The following is a 23,120-nucleotide window of genomic DNA, read 5'->3' as shown; positions in this document are numbered from 1 at the left end:
CCCCCCCCCCCCCTTCTCTGCGCTGGCCCCTCAGAGCAGGAATTCCTTCCACTTCACCCCAAAGGCCTCGATGGCGACAGAAGTTTGCGCTTCCATCTCCTTGATTATGACTGGGACACATCAACTCATCAGCACCCTCACAAATAGGCATTCTTAGCAAAGCTTTCTTTAATTATTTATTTTGTCATCCAGTTTATTTCTGTATATATGATAATGGTCTGCGCCATACCAGTCCTCTGAGCCAGTCCATCCGTTTGTTGCTTCGCTGAGAAGTTTCCATGATTCTGTTGACCATGACTCAAAGGATCCTCTATTTAGGAGGTTCCTAACATATGGTGTTTCAAGGTTGGAAATGGAGCACAATGATGCAGTTTGCGCAGCGGCATGAGAACAGTCATCCTTTTTCTTTGATTATATTGTTTGTAAGATTGTGACGAGCCAAAAATCAGGATTCCTTTTTGATGAATTGCCCAGCCCTATTGATTTAGTCTCTATTTACTTATTGTTTAGTTGAACACGAAGCTTAGCTTAGCATAGAAAGATGAACAAAGCTACATTATTATTGTTTGTAGTGAAAAAAAAATAAAAAAATCCATTCAGTGAAATTGGATAATTATTGTGCCATGATACAGTGATTGGAAATCACTGGGTTCATGAAAGAGTACAGCACGTTCTCAACTTCTGACTTGCGTACAATGGTGCTGGCTGTCGTTAACCGGTGACCCCCTATAAATGATATACCGGTATGGCCTCAAATACAATTATATCCTCCACTCTGGGAGGTGCCATGTGTCAATTTAATTGCAGAGTGTACCATCCAGTTAAATAAATAAGGATCTCACTTCAAATCAAAGCCTGCCCCCCCCCCCTCCTCATCCATGCTGCCAATTTCTGTATATTTCCAAATTGATACTTCATTCACCCCAAAAGGGAATTTATTGAGAGGAACCAAAAATACGTGGACACACAAATAGAAACAGCTAATGGGTGAGAGTTCAATGGTCTCATTCTCTTTGCAAAACGGTAACAATTCTTGCCCCGTCTGTCTATAATACTGACATAAATGATTGTAAGTAAAGAATCAATTCTGGCACAATTTCAGAAAATAATTTCCTCACATTATATTTAATTTTTATTGTTTTCATATTTGCGCTAATTGACTTGTAGAAATCAGTATTCTACTGTCTTAGAGTGAGACCCGTAATTTAAAGTTACCAAAGATGTTTTCTTGTGTTATATAAAAGGTTGTGGTTGGGGTCTTTTTGATAGATGCCCTTGAACCACCAACTGTTCAGTAAAGCGTTACACAGAAAAATCCCGACAGTCTTTTGGGTTAAAATGTAGTGGAAGGCCACCCCATTATCCAGGTTGGACGGATTTGATTAAACCATCCGTAACTCTTCACCGGTTGCTTATGTGGGTTAAATATACAGTATGCAGTCCAACTGGAAGCAGACGTCATGATTATATAAAGGTATTCACTCACTGGAGGTTAAAAACTTTATTGATGGTCTGTTTAAGGATGATCTTTTTCTTTCAAAATCTTTCAGAATAAAACCAAAGAAAGTATGATTCAAAGGAACAATGTAAATTTGGGACTACAGCGGCTTGAACTGAATATTTGCTTCCTCCTTTTGAAGATTTAGAGCTAAACCGTGACTTTAACGGTGAGGACTATGAGTACGAGGACGAGGCCAAGCTTGTTATATTTCCAGACCACTTCGAGATCGCCTTACCAAATATTGAGGAGTTACCCGCTCTGGTCAGTGAATTATGTGTGTTGTCATGCATGTCAACAGGAAGGGTGCACTCAGTGGATATCTTTTTTTTTTCTTCCCCCACTGAGTGAGTGTTTATTCTAAAATGTCGACAGTGTCATGGTATCACAGGCTTTGTCGGCTGCCTTGAGTTACAGTATGTGAACACAAGCACTGGGGGAACGACACTGAATGTGCATGCCCTCAACTGCCATAACATTAGGTACACCTGCTGTGTGCAACTGCATCCAATACAAGAGCTGTAGCAATAATTCTGCCTTCACAGATTTCATTTCAAATGTTTTAATTGAGGGTTATTAAGAACGTGCTTATTGCTGTGGTTGTTCACGGCGGCGTACAAGTGTACTCCAGTATACGGAGATATTTTTAATACTAATTCGATGAAGGGGTTAATAAACGTGAAATACTGCAAACTCATTCTTGTCTTTGGAAAGGCAATCTTTTTGATTGCTCTTGTACTACTGATCACATGAAATTGTACTCGTGTACCTAATGAAGTGGCCTGCTTTGGTGATTTGCATGCACGGAGAATGGAGTCAGATTTTGAATGTCTTGCATGTTTTTGTTTGTGGTCGAACGCATCTGGTTTTGCTGTTATGAGCCTTCAACACATCTATCTTTTCGTTGCACATGTTTTTATGTTTTGCTGTTCTTCACAGCAGCAATATGTCCTGTTTAAGTAACAAGGTGATGTGTACAGTACTTAATAACGGGGCGTCACCTCTCCTCCGGTCCATTCAGGTAACCATCGCCTGTGATGCCGTGCTCAATGCGCCGTCGGCCTACAAAAAGCAGGAGCCTGAATCCTGGGAGGTGGAGATCCAGGTATCCAGACACGCCAGAAGCCTCAGACAGTTGGACAATGGAGTCCGAATCCCCCCAAGGTAGGACAACCTCCAAACCACATTCAGGGATTCATGGGATCTTGTCTATCTTTCGAGCCCTCATATTTTCTAAAAATGTTGTCCTTTTCAGTGGTGGAGAATATAAGTTCCTTTCAAGTATTGTAAACCAAAATCGAGAGTTCAAACAATTTACCGGAAATTGCTGCTACTTGTGATCAGGACATCATGTCTTTGTCTTATGACATAGTGATGCAGCATGTGGTTCATTGCGCAAGGTTATTCCGGTACACTGTGTTCCAAATGACCGTATTGTTTGTGGTCACCGGGCGGCTCAGGTTTAGTGTGCGACAACACGTCGGTAACCATACACCAAAGATAACAGTAGTTTCTTACCTCAGTTTGCTATGTGAGCCGTTGTATTGATTTATTTTTACATTGGTGTATTGTAGTCTTGTGATGGCACAGTACACCAAAAGTATGCACATCTGCCTTGCAGTTCTGAAAATTAGTGGTTGAATTCCAGTGGGGAGTTGACATTGTTGTATTAATTTTATCCGGGTACTCTGGCTTCCTTCCGCTTCCCCAAAACATGCATGTTAGGTTTATTGAAGACTAAATTGTCCATAGGTGTGAACGTGACTATGATTCCCTGCGATTGGCTGCCAACCAGGCCCTGGGTGTACCCCAACTCTCGCCCAAAGTTACCTGGGATAGCCTCGAGCTGACCTTCAACCCAAATGAGGACAAAGGCTAAAAAAAATGGGCAGATTGACTATGACTGCTGGATGGAAACAGAGTAAAATGGATATGGCATTGGATCGTCATTCTTGCATTTTTATTGACATACTGGTAATTTCCTGTCTGTTGGGATTTTGAAATTAGTTTTTGCGCATTTTTTTTTTTAAATTTAAACAAACAACAATCTAGTTAATTGAATGGCAACACAACAGTGACGGCAATGTCATTCCCCGTCGGCAGTGGCTGGAAGTGTCAGAAGTGTGAAATGAGAGAGAACCTGTGGCTGAACCTGACGGATGGCACCATGCTCTGCGGGAAGTGGTTTTTTGATGGCAGCGGTGGGAACGGACACGCTCTGGACCACTACAAAGAGACCAAACACCCGCTGGCTGTCAAATTGGACACCATCACCCCAGATGGAGCAGGTGTGGTATTACTGATGTCACAGTTTGCTCTCTCTCATCCAATATAGAACAGTGTCTCGTCTGTTATTTAATTTGGTGTAACACCCCCCCCCCCCCAACCCTCAGCACGTCACAACCCTCACACATTAGCTGCAGTGCCTCTTAAACCTTTTACAGTACCACCTAAAAATGACAAAGCTTTCCAAGAACCACCGTCATGACCATCATTAAAATAGAGTCAGCAATAAATCAACTCGGAAAGTAAAAATTCACATTTCCGCTTATTTTCACTAGATTACTGATAAATGGTCTTAAATATGGAGCAGAAGATTGTCAGAAACAAAAAATTATTTGAGAATAAAATTAAAATTAGCAGAAAAAAATTTACTTGCGCTGTCTGAAATTTTAGGGGCAAAATGCCACAATTTAGCTGTAATAGACAATATAGTGGAGCCTCTCATTTCGAACATGAGCCATTTTTTCCAGGAAATTAAAGGAGGAATATTATGTTTAGGAAGTGAGTTGCCCCACATAAAAGCCCATTTTACGCTGCCTGAAAAAAAAAATCGCTCTTCTGTTATACGGCACTGACACAAAATGGCAGAGTTTACAGAAAATCTTGGTCCGTCTGAATTCTGGGATTTTGGAGGTTCCACCGCATTGACGAAGTGATCTCCTGGTTTCAGATGTGTATTCATTTGAGGAAGAAGAAGCCGTTTTAGACCCGCACATATCGGAACACCTCTCCCACTTTGGAATAGACATGCTACAGATGCAGAAAAAAGTAAGTCCTCATGGCTTTGTTACACACCCACACAACAGACACACACACACACACACACACACACACACACACATTCTGACTGCATATGAAATTCTGAAAGGTGTGCCTTTGCTGCCCCTTCAGACAGAGAATGGCCACCACACAGACAATAATGCCCGACCACGGGTCAGTGAGTGGGAGGTGATCCAGGAGTCGGGCATGAAACTGAAAGCGGTGTACGGTTCTGGTTACACGGGCATCAAAAACCTCGGCCACAGCTGCTACCTCAGCACAGTCATGCAGGTCCTCTTCAGCATCCCAGACTTCCAGAGGATGTGCCACACACACACACACACACACACACACACACACACACACACACACACACACACACACACACACACACATTCTGACTGCATATGAAATTCTGAAAGGTGTGCCTTTGCTGCCCCTTCAGACAGAGAATGGCCACCACACAGACAATAATGCCCGACCACGGGTCAGTGAGTGGGAGGTGATCCAGGAGTCGGGCATGAAACTGAAAGCGGTGTACGGTTCTGGTTACACGGGCATCAAAAACCTCGGCCACAGCTGCTACCTCAGCACAGTCATGCAGGTCCTCTTCAGCATCCCAGACTTCCAGAGGATGTGAGTACACACAGAAGGCCTCAATATAAGAAATTCCTTTGCGGGTTATTAATGTGGACTCTCCATTGTCGATCACAATCTGCTCTTTGACACTGGCCTGAGTTGATTAATCGAAACTAAAAATGACAAACTACTTTCTGACTTTTTGTCACACGCAAAAAAAATGTCTGTCGTTAGTTTGTAACATGTATTTGGATCTGTAGGTATGTTGGAAACCTTCAGAGGATATTTGACTATTCACCTCTCGACCCTACACAGGATTTTGCTACACAAATGTAAGTGACTCCAGCACTACACAATGTAGATTTATGGGCCAATTATTAAGACTTGGCGGTTTAGCAATAACGCACGTGTATTGCAGGATTTAGTTGAGTCTTTCCTACAGCATGTCTGAGTAAATCTTGCTGTACTTTTATGGCATCGGCCAATGTGTTGCAACAGTGGTTGCAACAGTTTCTCCTGGTACTGTGGTTTCCTCCCACATTCCAAAAACATGCATGGCAAATTAACTGAACACTCTAAATTGTCCTTCGGTGTGAGTGTGAGTGGTTGTTCGTCGATGTGTGCCCTGCGATTGGCTGGCACCCCGCTCAGTGTGTCCCCCGCCTACTGCCCGATGACAGCTGGGATAGGCTCCAGCATGCCCGCGACCCTCGTGAGGATGAGGTGGTTCAGATAATGAATGGATTTTGCTATATTACACGTTGTTGTTATGAAAACCTGATTGATGTACTTGATAAAAATGAGGGCAGATTCAAAATCAGCGTAAAAAATTCATCAAGAAAAGTTGACTTGCATCTCTGATTAAAAACATTTTTCAAAATATGCTGACCCGTGTTTTAATTGAAAATCTTTTTTATATTGGGCGCCAAGGATGATTTCTACAGTTGTGAGGTTCCTGCCTCAAATCACATTTCCAGCCTTCCTGTGTTGAGTTTGCGCTTGTGGGTTTTCTCCACGTACTCCGACTTCCTTCAAAAACATCCGTTCTTAGGAGGCCAAATTGAAGACCCTAAATTGTTCACATGTGAGTGTCAATAAATGTTTGTTTGAAGAGTTTGTGTTCTGCAATTGACCGGCGACAAATCCACTTGGAGAAGCTTCAGCTCACCGGTAACACGCGTGAGAATTAATGGTAGAAAAATGGATTCATCCCGAAACTAAAAACACTTACATTGGTAAAACTGAAATTTTACAGAACTTGGATTAGGCTCATAACAATGAACCCGTCGGACGTGCATAAATGCCGAAAGTGTTGATCGACGTTGGGGTAAATTGAGTTAAGGTCTTATAAAAGGACGAGTTAACAAACTGGTGATCTGACAAGTGAAGACATCCTGTAAAAATAGAACAAAGAATAATTTCATGCTGTCCTATTTTGAACTGTGTTTTGTCCAACAGGGCTAAAGTGGGCCATGGGCTCCTCTCAGGGCAATACTCCAAACCACCCATGAAATCTGAGCTTATTGAACAGGTGATGAAAGAAGAATACAAGGTATTAAACCGGGTATGTTCCGCTCCACAACTGGCCGTGTGGGCCACACAAGCATGCTCCTGGCCAGTGACGGCCAACAAACAAACAAAACACTTTCACTGAAATGCTACGTACAGTAACGTGTGTGAGCCCGTCTCATTAGCTTTCGTGTAGTTTCCGTTCGTAACGCAAAGGCTAAGTGACGCAAGCCATCGCATGCTTTTTAAGAATGTGCTTGGACCGTCTTTCTCTCAGTCTGAAAATAGCTGTTGGCTGCAGCACCACATTTGCAGCTCCAAGTGCTTCTGAAGACAGCTGTCACGGTTCCACTTGCACTGTTGCTTTCTTTTCTTTCTTTCCACCTTCTTGATTTTGCTCTTTGGTCATTTCTTTCACTTTGTTGTCAACAGTCCGTCTTCCCCTGTCAGCCCCCTACTTGCCTTGTCGTCTTCCGCCTGTGTGGCAAATTCCCTACCTTTTTTTTTTCTCCCGCTGCATGGCTCACCGTGGTTAGCACATCTGCTTTATACTTCTGATATTTGTTGTAGGAATTTCCGCGTGTAGTTTGCATCTTCTCCCTGTGCCTGCATGGGTTTCTGCAGATACTCTGCTCTCCTCCCACCTTTCAAAAATATTTGTGTTAGGTTTATCGAAGACTCTAAATTGTCTATCGCAGTGGTTCTTAACCTTGTTCGTGGTACCAAATCCAACCAGTTTATATGCACATTCACCGAACCCTTCATGAGTGAAAAAAAAATATCTATATATTTTTTTTACAAATTCAAGATATTAAAAAAAACACATTTATTAAAAACAGAAAAAAGTAAATAAAATTACATGGCCTAAGTATAGTTTTTTTCAATTCACCGAACCCCTCGGGTTCGATCGAACCCAGGTTAAGAACAAATGGTCTATAGGTATGAATGTGAATGTAATATACATTGATCCCTTGCTACTTCACGGTTCACTTATCACGGTTTCAGTGCATCGCGGATTTTTCAAAAGTATTCACAAAAAAGATGGAATAAAAAATAGCAAAAATGCCGCAAAAGCTCCGCGAGAGGCAGCGAAACAAACGTGAGTCACATAGAGCAACATATACAGTACACATGAATATTTCATGTTTATGTTTACTGAATTTTGTTATTTATACACTAACCTAACCTAATTTATACATCTTAATGAAATGTTAATTACCGGTACTACAAACATTTACTTTTACATGCATGTATACCATTAAAAAATTACCTTATAAATATTATATATAGGCATACACATGTACATATACCTGTACGGGGCGGGGGGGCTACTTCGCCGATTTTCGTCTTTCGCAGGTCGTCTCGGTCCCCATTAACCGTGATCAGTGAGGTATCACTGTATATCACGTGCCATGGCTGGCGACCAGTCAAGGGTATACAGTATACCTTGAGTTTATATATGCACTGGAAATGTTCTAATAGTTCACCCCAAAATGGCTACTAATTGCATCAGGATACACTCAGTTTCATTTGGAACACTTGCTAAGCATATGTTTAAAAATTCTCCTACTCTACTTTAGCAGACTTCTGGAAATCATTATCTTCCCATACACATTCTTCTCGGCTGTCAGGATGTGAAAAGCCATTGAAGCATTTTGCAAGGCAGTGAGCTGGAAAGTGAATTTTTCTTTAAGCCTCATCAGCCTCAGTAATTGATGATTCAAAGTGTGGGTCATCCACATATGATGTATAGATCATGATGTATAGATCACGCCTGGACACGTAATGACGGCTGGCTGAGACGGATGTCAGCGTTGGCCATTCAAATTTAAAATTCGGATTAATCTCTTTTGAACATCTTGCAGCAATCCCAAAATGAATTCTCTTCCATCTTAACATTAGGTTTTTAAAAGAGAGTAAGTGATTGCCCACTTCCGATTATCCCATTCTGCATCCAATATTTTATTCCTGGGCTATCTAATTTGTGTTTGTGTATCGTAGTCAGTATAGTTCCACTGAGATGAATCACCCATGTTTGACATGTGGTCTTGTTCATTCACTGGGGGCAATGCTGATTGTTTTTCTTCCAGCACCAACAAAAAGGCATCTCCCCCCGGATGCTAAAGGCTCTGGTCAGCCGGGGTCATCCGGAGTTTTCCTCCAACAGGCAACAAGATGCGCAAGAGTTCTTCCTTCATATGATCAACTTGGTGGAAGTGAGTAGGATTTAACATCATCATTCTACATATATACAGCAACCAGACCAGACACCTGATAGAAAGATATTATTTGTAAATAAAGGATTGATTGATATTTTCTCATCATCTTCGAAGTAGTCGATCAAGGACGTTTTGTGAGATTCCCATCGCTAACTACAATGATAATCTACCATATTTTACAATGTACAATTATAATCCGTCAAAGACAAAATTCACATCATGAGTTAGCAGACAAAATGATGAATCAATATTAGTCAATGGAACTGCTGGAAACTACTTTCAACATTAAAACGGACCTCCTCGATAATATTTCATCAGCAAATGTGACGGCGGTGAAGTTAATACGTCATCGATTGTACGCATCTGCAGAGGAACAGTCCGAGCTCAGAGAACCCGAGTGACGCCTTCCGCTTCCTGGTGGAGGAGCGAGTCCAGTGCTGCCAGACACGCCGGGTTCGATATACTCAGCGGGTGGATTATTGCATTCAGCTGCCAGCCCCTGTCGAGGCGGCAACCAATCGAGGTAAATCCGTCATCTTGAAGCCAGACCAGCACGTACTGTAGTGTGTTCAATTGTACATCCATAAAGGCCGGAATGACACAACTACATCGGTGCCTTGAGATACGACTTTGTTTTTTTTTCTATGACCACTCAAAACATGCATATCATGCATACCACTATATGAGAAATTACAATGAACTGAGAACTAAAAAGTAAATTGAAATAATATACAACTTATTCGACACAAACGTATTGGAAAGAAACTTGAACAAACTGTGGTGCCTTCTGTATTTATAGTATTAGCATACACTTTCTTTTTCTCCCATCAGAGGAGTTGTTGGCATACGACGCCAAGCGAAGGGAAGCCGAGGAAAACATGAGAGCTCCCCCTGAGCCGGTTCGGGCTCGCATCCCTTTCACGGCCTGCCTGCAGGCCTTCACTGAGCCAGAGAACGTGCCAGACTTCTGGAGTTCGGCGTTGCAGGCCAAGTCAGCCGGAGTCAAGTAAGCCACCTGCGTATTATATCCCCAATTTAATAGGCTTTAATGTCTTGTCGCTTTTCTGTTCAGAACGTCCCGCTTTGCCTCGTTTCCGGAATACCTGGCAGTCCAAATCAAGAAATTCACATTTGGAGTTGACTGGGTGCCGAAGAAACTAGGTAACTGTTGCACGGTTTATCGTCTGTACGTGCTCTTATGTCTGCCAGCTTCATTTGTGACCAGGTCGTTGGACTCGCACTGCCTTATTGTGAAGGATCTGACTTTCATGTGAGGATGAACTCTCACTGAAGTCTTTAGGACTTAGCATTGTTTCTAAAAATGTGTGTACAAAGGCTATGTTCCAACACAGTGTTTCCCAATTAATTGGCTAGCGTAAATTAGTGTGCTGCAAAAAATTCTCACATTTCAATCAAATGGTCTGAAAAATTTCCTACAAATTATCCGTCTTTGTTCAACTATGTATGCATCTGTGTTCTGCCAGTGAGAGGCAGAACAATTGAACGCACTTCCACAAGAATGCAGAAATGTCAGTTGTGTATCCACTTCTTGTGACATCTTTGTTTGGTGGTGTGCCATGAGATTTTCTCATATGTAAAATGTCGCGCTTCATTTGTTTTCCTCATATAATCAGTTGGTTCAATGACACAATTGGTATTCCTCCTTCCTAATACTTATACTAGTTCGTAGCAGCCGTGTTCCTCTTTAACCCTTTCAGGGACAGCGGTTACTCCAGTGGACAGCTTATCATGTTTTCAGGTTGCAGGGTGCTAGCTTTTTCTCCTTAGGGTCACAGCCGGCAAGTGATCTGGAGTCTATCACAGCTGACTTTGGGTACACCCTGCCCTGGTCGCCAGCCCATCACAAAGCACACATAGACAAACAGCCACTCACACCTACGGACAATGTAGACTCTACCTTGTAAGAGTCTTCAGTTCTTCTAACATGTATGTTTTTGGCATGTCGGGGGTGGAAGTCGGACTCCTCGAAGAAATGTCACACAAGCACGGGGAGAAGACGCAAACTCCACACAGAAAGGCCGTAGCCCGAATTCGATCGGCCTTCTGTATTTATAGTATTAGCATACACTTTCTTTTTCTCCCATCAGAGGAGTTGTTGGCATACGACGCCAAGCGAAGGGAAGCCGAGGAAAACATGAGAGCTCCCCCTGAGCCGGTTCGGGCTCGCATCCCTTTCACGGCCTGCCTGCAGGCCTTCACTGAGCCAGAGAACGTGCCAGACTTCTGGAGTTCGGCGTTGCAGGCCAAGTCAGCCGGAGTCAAGTAAGCCACCTGCGTATTATATCCCCAATTTAATAGGCTTTAATGTCTTGTCGCTTTTCTGTTCAGAACGTCCCGCTTTGCCTCGTTTCCGGAATACCTGGCAGTCCAAATCAAGAAATTCACATTTGGAGTTGACTGGGTGCCGAAGAAACTAGGTAACTGTTGCACGGTTTATCGTCTGTACGTGCTCTTATGTCCGCCAGCTTCATTTGTGACCAGGTCGTTGGACTCGCACTGCCTTATTGTGAAGGATCTGACTTTCATGTGAGGATGAACTCTCACTGAAGTCTTTAGGACTTAGCATTGTTTCTAAAAATGTGTGTACAAAGGCTATGTTCCAACACAGTGTTTCCCAATTAATTGGCTAGCGTAAATTAGTGTGCTGCAAAAAATTCTCACATTTCAATCAAATGGTCTGAAAAATTTCCTACAAATTATCCGTCTTTGTTCAACTATGTATGCATCTGTGTTCTGCCAGTGAGAGGCAGAACAATTGAACGCACTTCCACAAGAATGCAGAAATGTCAGTTGTGTATCCACTTCTTGTGACATCTTTGTTTGGTGGTGTGCCATGAGATTTTCTCATATGTAAAATGTCGCGCTTCATTTGTTTTCCTCATATAATCAGTTGGTTCAATGACACAATTGGTATTCCTCCTTCCTAATACTTATACTAGTTCGTAGCAGCCGTGTTCCTCTTTAACCCTTTCAGGGACAGCGGTTACTCCAGTGGACAGCTTATCATGTTTTCAGGTTGCAGGGTGCTAGCTTTTTCTCCTTAGGGTCACAGCCGGCAAGTGATCTGGAGTCTATCACAGCTGACTTTGGGTACACCCTGCCCTGGTCGCCAGCCCATCACAAAGCACACATAGACAAACAGCCACTCACACCTACGGACAATGTAGACTCTACCTTGTAAGAGTCTTCAGTTCTTCTAACATGTATGTTTTTGGCATGTCGGGGGTGGAAGTCGGACTCCTCGAAGAAATGTCACACAAGCACGGGGAGAAGACGCAAACTCCACACAGAAAGGCCGTAGCCCGAATTCGATCGCGCAACCTCACACGTGAGGTGGTCCTTCTTGTACCTGGCCACAGTGCTGCCACAACAAAATTTCGAAAAGTCATATTTAAATGAATCCTTGTGGGAGAAGCTAAGGTTCATGGTTTGATGGTATAGGCAGTTGTAAATGTGGAATGCATTAAAGGCAGAAGTCGTTGCTACCTCGTGTTGTCAATCAGGAGGACAGCTTTGTGTAAATCCAGCAGAGGGCAGCAGTGAGCTATGATTCTCAGGCACGGCTTCATAAGGCACAAATTCTGTGAAAATTAAGAGATGCTCGGCTATTTATGTTCTGATGTAAACTTTTAAATGTAGATAACATCAGAAAAAGCAATCCGGTGAGTTTAAGGTTAGCACAACTACCTCACAGTCGAAAAGTTCTGGTCGTGGCTCCGGTGTTCTTGCATGGAGTTTGCACGTTCTCTCTGTGCCTTTGCAGGTTTTCTTCAGGTAATCCGTCTTACTCCCACATCCCCCAAACACACATTAGGTTCACTGATGATTCTACATTTTCCATAAAAGTTGCTAGAATGAATGTAAGCAAACGCTAATTTGTCTACACACCATCGTGTCCAGGGTGTACCCCGCCTCTCACACTACAGTCAGCTACAACTAATGAGGAAAAGCACTCTATAAAATGAATGGATATACAGATATATTTGACATCATCCACAAGAAAGCTGTCTTTACATACCAGTAAAAATGTTTCAACTGTGTTTTTCTGTAGATTTGGGCATTGATGTTCCAGACTTCCTGGATCTGAGCCGTCTGAGGGCCACTGGGCTGCAGTCAGGTGAAGAGGAGCTGCCTGACCTTATGCCGCCCATTGTGCTGCCCGAAGACACCAGGGGTATGCACATACACTTACTTTAGCACTAACATTACAGGAAACATGGCTAGAAATGACACAAATAAACACACATGCCAAGGTTACCTAATTGTCATCTACAAAGATCTTCAATGACATCACAAAAGGTTTTTGGATTTGCGGCTAATCGCTTTTGGAAAAATTGTTGCTGGAGGGGTTGGAAAAAGATGCTTATTATTATTTTAAATTGACAGTGCACAAACATAAATTCATTAGGATTCAGTTATCTTTTTGCTCCGTAACTCGTCCGAAAATGTTGCTCATCGTTTTCCAAATTAAAAGCAATCGTTTCATTTTGATTCAACACAAAAATAATCAGTCCACTTTCACAGAGGACATAAACAGAATAATATTCACTGTTGGGAATCTGACATTATCAGTATTTGGTTAATTTTAAATTTAAAAAAGATATCTAAACGATTCATCGATTATCAGAAATAATCAATCAATTTGCTAATCGATTAGTTGTCAATCAATCGATTTAAATGTTGCACCTGTAGAGCAAACATCAATTTTTGTCGGGACTTTGAAGCAGATTTTTCCAGGAGATTTTGGTTCACCTCATTCGACTTCGGAGCTTTTGTTGTGTTTTCACACCACTCGTAAGAATTTCCTCGACGACATAGTTGTTGTCATCGCTGTATTATCAGATTTTGTGGGCGATGTCGTTGCACACTGTCTGTTTCCAAATTGACGTTGCATTGTCCGCTTGCAAAGGCGCCCCCGGCGTTTTCCACAGCTTGTGATTTTTGAAACAGTATTGTTCCTTGAGTCACTTGAAAAGTGCAGCGACATCTCTTGCTCGACGTCCACACATGGTAAATATTTTACAAACTGTAGAGGGCACAATGTGTTCACTATGTTCACGTTTTTTTTTCTTGTTTAAAGTTCCCTTAAAGTTAACATGGTTTCTTTCCACATTACCCTAAAAGCGTGCCCAGCTTGCCAAATAGTGAGCCCAGTACTTCTACTTCATTTCATTGCCCTGATATTTCAAACCATTGAACAAATCATTCTTTCATAAAGCTGCATTATAAACCGGGTGAGCCCAGTACTTCTACTTCATTTCATTGCCCTGATATTTCAAACCATTGAACAAATCATTCTTTCATAAAGCTGCATTATACTCTCTCTCTCTCTCTCTCTCTCTCTCGCTCTCGAAACAGTGTTAGGAAGAACCAAATGTTCTTTTTCAGCACTTTTTCATCCCCTTTTGTATGATGACTTTTGGCTGCTGCAAATGATCCACTGGCCCCATTGTCCTTAGACCGGCACGAGCAGTGATTAATCACGTCGACCCGACTGTCTCTCCTGCTCCCCAAGACTCCCGCGCTTCATTGAGCACAAATGTTTGCATTCTAACCTGTTTCATACACCTTTCTTCATAGTGATGGCCGCTTAAAACTAGGCTAAGGAAAGGCACGGCGGCTTTATTTAGATCGCATGCTTCATACAGAAGGCAACGAGCAGGAAGGTGAAGTAATTTGATTTAGCTTGCCAATAATAATAATACATTCTAACGATAATTAACATAGTCATGATATTTTAACAAAACAGAAGTTGCATGATCATATTTGTTAAAGAAGAAGGTAACACTTGTTGAAACAGTCAATTTATACATGAAGCATACATAAAATGTAAGACAATACTACCTCGTGTTTTCCTCGCATTATTACCATAAGAGTACTGTGAAGAAATACCATCAATGGTTCACTTTCATTCCTGAGAAAAAAAAGGAAGTCAGGTTTTTTTTCCTGAAACTTGAGAATGTAATCGATTGCTCAATGTTCTCAAAAAACGCACACAGGATCATTTATTGGGACTGTCAATTTTTAAATTGGCTCTTTTGTTGCGAAAAATCGACACCGTAACCTAACGTTGTTAAAAAGCAGGTATGCCATTGCTCACTGCATTTACAATATGAATGTACAATTCATTTTAGCAAATTGGGTCCCAGATTTGCAATAACTGCATTACATCATTGCTACTGACCGTAAGAGCAACAAAGTGTGAACACTCAGTTGTTAAGATTGCTAAACAAAAAATACTTAAATCTAATTTAACACTAACCCGCACTAAGAGCGTGTCAAATAGCCGGAGCATCATTCGCCAGCAGCCGTGCCATCTGTCCATCATTGTCATTCCGTCATTATTTCAGGCCCGCCAAATGTGCCTCGGTCACTCCGTCATTGTTAACCGCACTTCTATCACTGCTAAATTACATTTCGGCACCGCTATTTTAGGACCGTCGGCTAATCCATCATCGGTGGTCTGTCATTGCTAAATTACAGTTTTTTCTTTTTTCTTTCTTTTAGCTTTATTAGACAATTAGTTCGACACCACTAACGTAGGACTGTAAGATCTTCTTCATTCCCTTCTCCTTCATTTTCTTTTTCAGCTTCAATCATTTTCTTGTTCGTCTTTTCTTTTCGGCTTGTCCCATTAAGGGGTCGCCACCGCATTTCATCTTTTTCCGTCGAAATCTATCTTCTGTATCCTCCTCAATAACACCAACTCACCTTATGTTGTCACTCTCTACACTACATCCATCAGCCTTCACTTAGGTCTTCCGCTTTCTCTCTTTCCTGGCAGCTCCATCCTCATCAGCCCCATACGCTCACTATCTCTCCTCTGGACGTGTTCAAACCATCTAAGTCTGCTGTCTAACTTTTTCTCCCAAAAACTTTTTTTGTATTTTTTTTTACTTTATATCGACAAACTATATACAAGTCTAGTGCAAAGTGCAATCCAAATGTGCGCATGGTACGCATTTTTCATTTGGCATTTGACGGGCGCACATATAAATAAGTATTTGCTCTATCGTTGGAGTGAACACAGCCGACTTGATTCCCGGCCAATCGAATTGGCTCTCCTCGTTCCCTTTAAATTCCGTGCAGGTAAAGAGGGATGGCGGAGTTCAAATGATCGCCCAACCCTGCTGTAGAGCTCAAAGTCGAAACCCTTTTTTCTGAGATCTTGTGTGGCATCGCACGTGATGTTGATGATGATGATGATGATGGTTTGAACACATTGGCTTGTTTTGCAAGGTTTTCCAGGATATTTAGGTTGAATTCTAGACAGTACCTTTTGGGGCAAATTGACCTTTGGAGTTGCCATTGTATTGTCTTAAATCAAACCCAACTTGAAATCCGAGCTTCGGGATATTCAGGGTAGCCGGTTAATTCAACTCTGATATTAGCAATGGAAGCTATGGAGCATTGTGTTCACGTTCATTTATTCCATCCATGTATATGTAATCACTTGATCCACAAAGGCATGCGAGCGCATACATATATGGAAGCGGTGTGTGATTCATCCCTTTTTCCTCTGTTCCAGATAACTCCATGAGCTCCTTAGATTGTGAGTATATTGCCAGCCTTCTCATTAACACGATGACACATTGAGCCAAAGCATTGAGCGTGCGTGCCTGCGCAGGTGCACAACACTTTCTTGTTTGCGTACGCACTCCATGATAGATTGTTGTGCGCTGAAGAAACATCCCTGGGGCTCATTGTCTTCCGGTCTCTTTGCCTAATGAGGCCCAAAGAGAGAGAGGGAGAGGCCGGTTGCTATGACGCCAGCACATGTGAATGAGCAACTGTGTGCGTGTGTGTGTTTTAAGTTATTGATGGTGCTCTCCGTTTTGTCCCTTAGCTCCGGAAATAGATGAGGCAGCAGTAATGCAGCTGGCAGAGATGGGCTTCCCGCTAGAGGCCTGCAGAAAGGCTGTCTACTACACTGGCAACATGGGCCCTGAGATGGCCTTCAACTGGATCATAGCCCACATGGAGGAGCCCGGTAAGCATCTTGTCGAACGCAAGGTCACGGCACTCAAACTGGTCAATATTTGCAAACAATGAGAAAAGGCTTGAAGAAACAAGCAAGAGAAAAGGCTTTAAGAAGGCAACTGTGGTCACATAATCTTCCCAAAATCCCCAAAAGAGCCATGAATGACACATTTAAAAAAATGACTCGAAATTGCAATCGGCAAAAATTAATTTGTGCACAAATTTACCTTTGTGGTTGATGGGTCCACTTCTACAGTGAAACATTACAAATATTGGTTCTGGAAAAAAAAAACAGGCCTATTCAAATGTATCTGACCTGACAATTGTGTGTGTGTGTGTGTGTGTGTGTGTGTGTGTGTGTGTGTGTGTGTGTGCGCGCGCGCGCGTGCTTATGTTACATGAAGCCCGGTAGTCGGCAGGTTAAGGTGAGACACAGCTGCAGCGAGTGATAACAAATTTAGCAACGAGCTTCAGTTGGCTACTACTGCCTGCTAAACATGTTGCAGTTTCGCTGCTAAGTCAGCAGGCACGGCCTCCATCATCTCGCTTCCATGAGAGTGAATAAATGACACTTCTTACAAGTATCTCTCTCACAAAGGAATTGCGAGCAAGGTTATTATTATAGTTTGGGAATATAGTTAGTTTTTATTTCGTTTTGAGTTTTGTTTTTGAAATTTAATTAGTTGTTATTTGTTTTTTTAGGGCGGCTTTCTTATGCTTTATTAATTTTATTATTTTTTAAAATGCTTAGTTTTAGTATATGTTATCTTTGTTTTATTTGTTTGTGTGTACTGTATTGTATGTGTGTGTGTGTGTATGTGTATATATATGGCGGGTTTATGTTTTATTTTTTTCAATTCTTAGTTTTCGTATATTTTTTTGTTTTTGTTTTGTATTTACTGTTCTTGATATACTTTTATATACTGTACTGTATATGGGAGGTGGGGGGGGGGCGTGGGGGTCTTTCTACAATTCTGCCAAAGGTGCTTGTGCAGTAACTGTCAGCTTTTCCACCTCCTCGAGGTTGCAGGCGTAAGCAAGTAACACACAGAGACAAGGCATGTTTATTGGTATGGGGCCTTTTAAACTCAAAGGTAATTCAAAGAGAGAGAGACGGGTCAAATCTTCGCTGGATCAGGACAGCTTTTGTGTACCCTGGTCGTTCATCAGGGTGTGTGTATCCGTGACAACACCATCAAGTCTGTCAGTCTTTTGCAGCCAAGGTGTTCCAGGGAGGCCCTAACCTGTGCCACTTTTATTACCCTTGGTGCATGGTTAAAAAAAGGCCTCAGGTGCGCACAGAAATTAGCGCTTTTAAGTTTCAAGGTGTGTGATGCAAAATTTGCTGCTTTAAGACTAAATAATGTCATTGGAAGTGGTCTAATATGTTATTTGGTAATCATTTGCAGGTTTAAGAAGTGGTGGACATTGGTGACACTTTCATTGCATCATTGTATGATTGAGAAAATAATGACGTTTTTTGGAAAATCCCTCATCAAAAGGGTTTTAAATATGACACAATGTCATTGGCTTCCAATTTAGGTATTTGTAGATCATTTACCAAAAAAACGACATCAGATGACACGTGACAGTTGCTCGAAATAAAGCCTTGGCCCAAACCTTTCAATTTGAGGTACAGTACGACTCTATGGAGGTTTGTTGAAAATAAATTTTGGACTTTGATATGTTTTTACTTACTAATTCCCAATGTCAGTTCTATCCAAAATGTAATAAGTTGATGAACAATCGACCTCATACGTTGTCCATAAGTTTGAAGCTGTGGATTTTTGCGTCTTGTCAAACCAAATAAAGATTTTTTTTCGGCCATGAGGTTTGATATTGTCACACAATAATGATAAATTTAGAAAGGCCTCGTCTACACTTTTGATACGGAACTTGATTTGCTTTGTTGCTTTTCACTGGTGACCTGTCGCTTTGAGGATTTTAACCAAAGAACTGGCTACAATATAAACTGTCATCAATGCTGTGAGATATGCACTTCCAGGCAGAAGGGCTCCATTAGAGGTGGAGTGGAAACAAGCATTTTAACAGCCATTTAACTCCTCTTGCAAACGTGCAAACGTGCCGTTTATTTATTCACCTCTTTAGTTTTATGACGGCTAGACAACACATTGAGTGGCGATGGAAAAGACACAAAACAAGGAGATAAAGGCATTAGCGGGTAGATAAGGAGTTTGCATTTTTCTTTTATGGTGGGGAGATTAATGAAGGCTGTTTATGGCCATCCGTAATTACAGTCGCAGTGTCCTTGCTGAAGGGCCACTTCACTTTGATTTTAGTCTCCCAGAAGTACCCAAATGGCTTGTTTATTAATTAATGAATAGTTCAGTTTCACGTTTGAAGATGCTTTATTTTCAAGTACGTGAATGTACATACTGTACTAAAAAGTATTCCCACTATCGTAGTTCACCTGCCACGGTCCTGCTATATCAAAGATTTTTTTGTGCCACACATTCACTTCTTCAATGCGGATATGCCTGCTGTTTGGCGAATTTACAGTTTTTAGTGATTATTTTTAAATGGATTTTCACAGTACACGGTTGTAACTGTGACTTATGAGTCCCAACTCTCAACTTGCGATTTACTTGAACCCATGCTATTTGTGTGGAGGATGGAGTTTGTAATTCTATTAAATTCAAAAGATTGCAGCAAATCAATTGAAATGGAATAGAATATAAAGACTCAACATCATGCATTTGGTATGCACACAATTATGAACCCATGTTACAACAATTCAGTAGTTACATTATTCAACACCAACAAAGCTTCTTTACATGAGGATCATCAAACGTATTAGCTAGCATATAGCCTAACGCTAACACAAAATGTAGACACAAAAACACTTGATGAATTCAGCAGATGGATTGTATCATTCCTAGTCCTTTTTTTTTTTTTTTTTTTGCTTTATGTGGCCATCCAAAATTTGATTCACAAGCAAGTTGTAAGTTTTCCCATTACGCTGCTGCTTGAATTAAGTACAGTACTCTGGGTGTGTGTGTGACTTGTGTGTGTGTGTGTGTGTGTGTGTGCGTGTGTGTGTGTGTGTGCGTGCGTGCGTGTGTGCGTGCGTGCGCGTGCATGCGCGCGCCCATAGCGGGTGGGGGGATGCACATTTAGTTGTTTATTGAATAGTATAGTAAAACACTGAAATACAAAATGAGAGCACAAGCCATCAACTACGATAGGCCAAAACAGATCTCTCTATGTATTGATTAATTTATTTTAGGAACGGAAAGGGGGATAATGATATTGATCTCCCCAAGTAATTGTAGTCAACGAATCACTTCACCTTCTCTGCAGACTTTGCCGAGCCTCTCATGCTGCCGTCCATGTTGGGCCCGGGCCCCTTCAGCATCGCAGACAGTCCCATGGGCGCCACCCCGCTGGACAACTCGCCCCCCGAGGAGAGCATCGCCATCCTCACTTCAATGGGATTCCCTCGCACTCACACCATCCGGGCGCTCAAAGCCACGGTCGGTCAAGCGTTCACTCTCTGGTCACAACACAGACTGACAAATGCATTTGAATGATTGCCAAAATATTGTCTAATATGAAAGTGTTGCTCTCGTACCGTCTTGTGACTTATTGGTGTGAAGGAGCATTGTTGAAGTGAGTTGAGGAGCTTTATCTAGTTCTTTGCTGCCATCTTGTGGCATCTATGGCGATACTGAACATTTTAGGAGGCACAGCGATGACATACTCACGGCGTGACTCATTTCCTATCCCACACTTATAGCCAATTAGGAGTCAACACAGTGCAGCTCAACCTCTGGCTAGCTGATGGCATTGCTAGTGATTGCTTTTGGCAGAGTATCGAACTCATTTGAATTGGGGTTTGAAAATACATGATCCATCCATCCATCCAAATTCAACACCGCTTATCCCAGCTGACTTTGGGCGGAAGGCAGACTACACCCCAAACTGGTCGCCAGTCAGTCGCAGGACACATATAGAGACAAACTGAGTGGGAACCGATCCCACGTTACCCACTCACAAGTCAGGCGAGTGTACCACTACATCATCAGCGACTTTGAAAAGACAATGCTACATGTGTTTTCAGAGGCTGCTGGTGAACGGGCTAAACAAATAAGCTGATTTCAGCAGGACAAGAAATAGTGTGTCACCTTTAAGGGTTCGACTTTGGAGGTTCCGCTTTCATAATTGCAGTGGGTTGTTATTAAAGCATGGAAATAGAGCCAAAGCGTCCTTGTTTGTCATCGAGTGCTTGCAGTTTGAGCGCACAAATAAACACATATTGCTTTTAATGAATGTGAAGCCGGAGGGGGGGCTCTCACCACTGAGGTTATTATTAGCTCAAAATAAGGAGGAGGTACGATTGATTTATTTATTTTTCCTTCCCCGCCTCAACCTCACTGACCCAACTAAGCCATATCACACTTAGCGCATGAGGGAGATGTGGATGCGCATTCTCCAGGAATCACGCATCTATTTTGGATCCCCGAAAAACATTCTCGGAAAGTGCTTAAGCGGCGAGTGACGTGGGCCACCGCAAAAATATTTAGAAAAAATTGATTTTGTGATGCGATACCTAAAGGTGGACAATGGAATGGAAGGGAGAAACAAACACTTCAATCAGACTCATCTGCGTAATTGAATGAAACAGTGGAAAAAATTATGGATAATGCCCGACAATGTTAATATTTATTATTGTGGTTAGTGTTTGGATTGGTGAGAACACACACATATTATTGAGTTAAAATACTAGCAAGGGGCGACCCGGTGTTCCAGTGGTTAGCGCGTCGACATCACAGTGCAGAGGTCGTGGGTTCAATCCCGGCCTTCCTGTGTGGAATTGGCATGTTCTTCCCGGGCCTGCGTGGGTTTTCTCCGGGTACTCCGGTTTCCTCCCACATTCCAAAAAACATGCATGGCAGGCTGATTGAACACTCCAAATTGTCCCTAAGTGTGAGTGTGAGCACGGATGGTTGCTCGTCTCTGTGTGCCCTGCGATTGGCTGGCAACCAGTTTCAGGTGTCCCCCTACTACTGCCCAAATACAGCTGTGATAGGCTCCAGCACCCCCCACGACCCTTGTGAGGATAAAGTGGATTGGAAAATGAATGGACGGATGGATGGAATACTAGCATGATAGGAGAGCTCAGTGATGATGCAACGAGTCTACCTCACCATTCCGAGGTTCTGGGTTTGCATCTCAGCTACAGCTTTCCCGTGTGGAGTTTGCAACTGTTGTTTTGGATCCCATGATATTGTGCAAGCAGACTTTGTGTTGTGACCATTCAGGCTACATAATGAATTCCATAAAAGTCACATATGGAGGCGCTGCATTTTTTGTGTTTCCATTTTGAAGAACAACAACCTTGAGAGAGCACTCGACTGGATCTTCACCCACCCGGAGGAGGAGGAGAGCGACGCCCTTTCCAACATGGCTGACACGGAGCCCAATGACAACGCTTTCTCCAACGGCAACTCGCACAGTGACTCCACATTGTCCCCAGACGGGGACACGTCGGGACCGCGCGTCAAAGACGGACCGGGACGTGAGTCAATGACTTTCTTTTGTCTGCAGGTTTTCATCGCCATTCATTTTGTATGAATGCAAGGACGACAAAGAAACATTTCATTCTCTTTTTATTATTTGAAAGGAGAATCTCTGAGCATAACCAAGATGTAGTGCACTCCAAAAGAACCAACTCAATGGACCTTCACATTCATATTAAGTAACTTATACCAACTGAACTAATGGGAGTCGTAGTGTGTGTCTATTTCATTTATTATATTTGTGTAGATATTATGATCCATCCATCCAATATCAGACTCATCGTCATTGGAGTTACGGGTGCCACTTCTGCAAATATGTATGAATAAAATAAATAGACAATAAAATCCCAATATGTTATACTGCATCCCAACAGTAAGTTTAAAAAGAATTAAGAGATTTTTTGGGGGATGATAAGAATAGATAAAAAGGGGAAGACTGCATACAAAACATTTGTTCATTGTAGTTGTTTGAGTCGAGGGCTTTGTAAAGTCAGTGTTACAGCTTAGAAATGATGTGCTCTATTCAAATGCATTCATTTTGCTTGCCTTTATTGTAAACAGTGTCCACATTTCTTGTCTCAGGTTATGAGCTCTTCGCAGTTATCAGTCACATGGGAGCATCCACAATGTCTGGACACTATGTTTGTCACATTAAAAAAGAAGGCAGGTGAGTAGACAAGACAATACAGTCTTTCAAATGTACTTGTATTTATTCATCATTATTTTTTATTT

The 23,120-nt window shown here is 42.1% G+C and overlaps 1 protein-coding gene across 2 annotated transcripts in view; it reads left to right on the top strand.

The window, feature by feature from the left end:
- usp13 (ubiquitin specific peptidase 13) overlaps positions 1-23,120 on the top strand; it is a 35,072-nt gene that overhangs the window by 9,191 nt on the left and 2,761 nt on the right. The window contains exons 4-20 of one of the 2 annotated variants that reach the window (XM_019880368.1): positions 1,641-1,762; positions 2,520-2,662; positions 3,602-3,786; positions 4,452-4,549; positions 4,673-4,863; positions 5,380-5,451; positions 6,578-6,671; positions 8,719-8,844; positions 9,217-9,370; positions 9,679-9,853; positions 9,920-10,008; positions 12,920-13,042; positions 16,397-16,420; positions 16,715-16,858; positions 20,170-20,342; positions 22,198-22,387; positions 22,971-23,055. In XM_019880368.1, coding sequence (XP_019735927.1) covers positions 1,641-1,762; positions 2,520-2,662; positions 3,602-3,786; positions 4,452-4,549; positions 4,673-4,863; positions 5,380-5,451; positions 6,578-6,671; positions 8,719-8,844; positions 9,217-9,370; positions 9,679-9,853; positions 9,920-10,008; positions 12,920-13,042; positions 16,397-16,420; positions 16,715-16,858; positions 20,170-20,342; positions 22,198-22,387; positions 22,971-23,055 — 2,188 coding nt within the window. Of the gene's footprint in view, positions 1-1,640; positions 1,763-2,519; positions 2,663-3,601; positions 3,787-4,451; positions 4,550-4,672; positions 4,864-5,379; positions 5,452-6,577; positions 6,684-8,718; positions 8,845-9,216; positions 9,371-9,678; positions 9,854-9,919; positions 10,009-12,919; positions 13,043-16,396; positions 16,421-16,714; positions 16,859-20,169; positions 20,343-22,197; positions 22,388-22,970; positions 23,056-23,120 lie in introns of both variants that reach the window. The other variant, XM_019880367.1, reaches the window with a different exon arrangement.

Source organism: Hippocampus comes, unplaced genomic scaffold (genome assembly GCF_001891065.2).
Source record: "Hippocampus comes isolate QL1 unplaced genomic scaffold, H_comes_QL1_v1.1 scaffold151, whole genome shotgun sequence".
NCBI classification, from domain to species: Eukaryota; Metazoa; Chordata; class Actinopteri; order Syngnathiformes; family Syngnathidae; genus Hippocampus; species Hippocampus comes.
The sequence above is the reverse complement of the archived record's forward strand: the minus strand, read 5'-3'. Positions and strand labels throughout refer to the sequence as shown.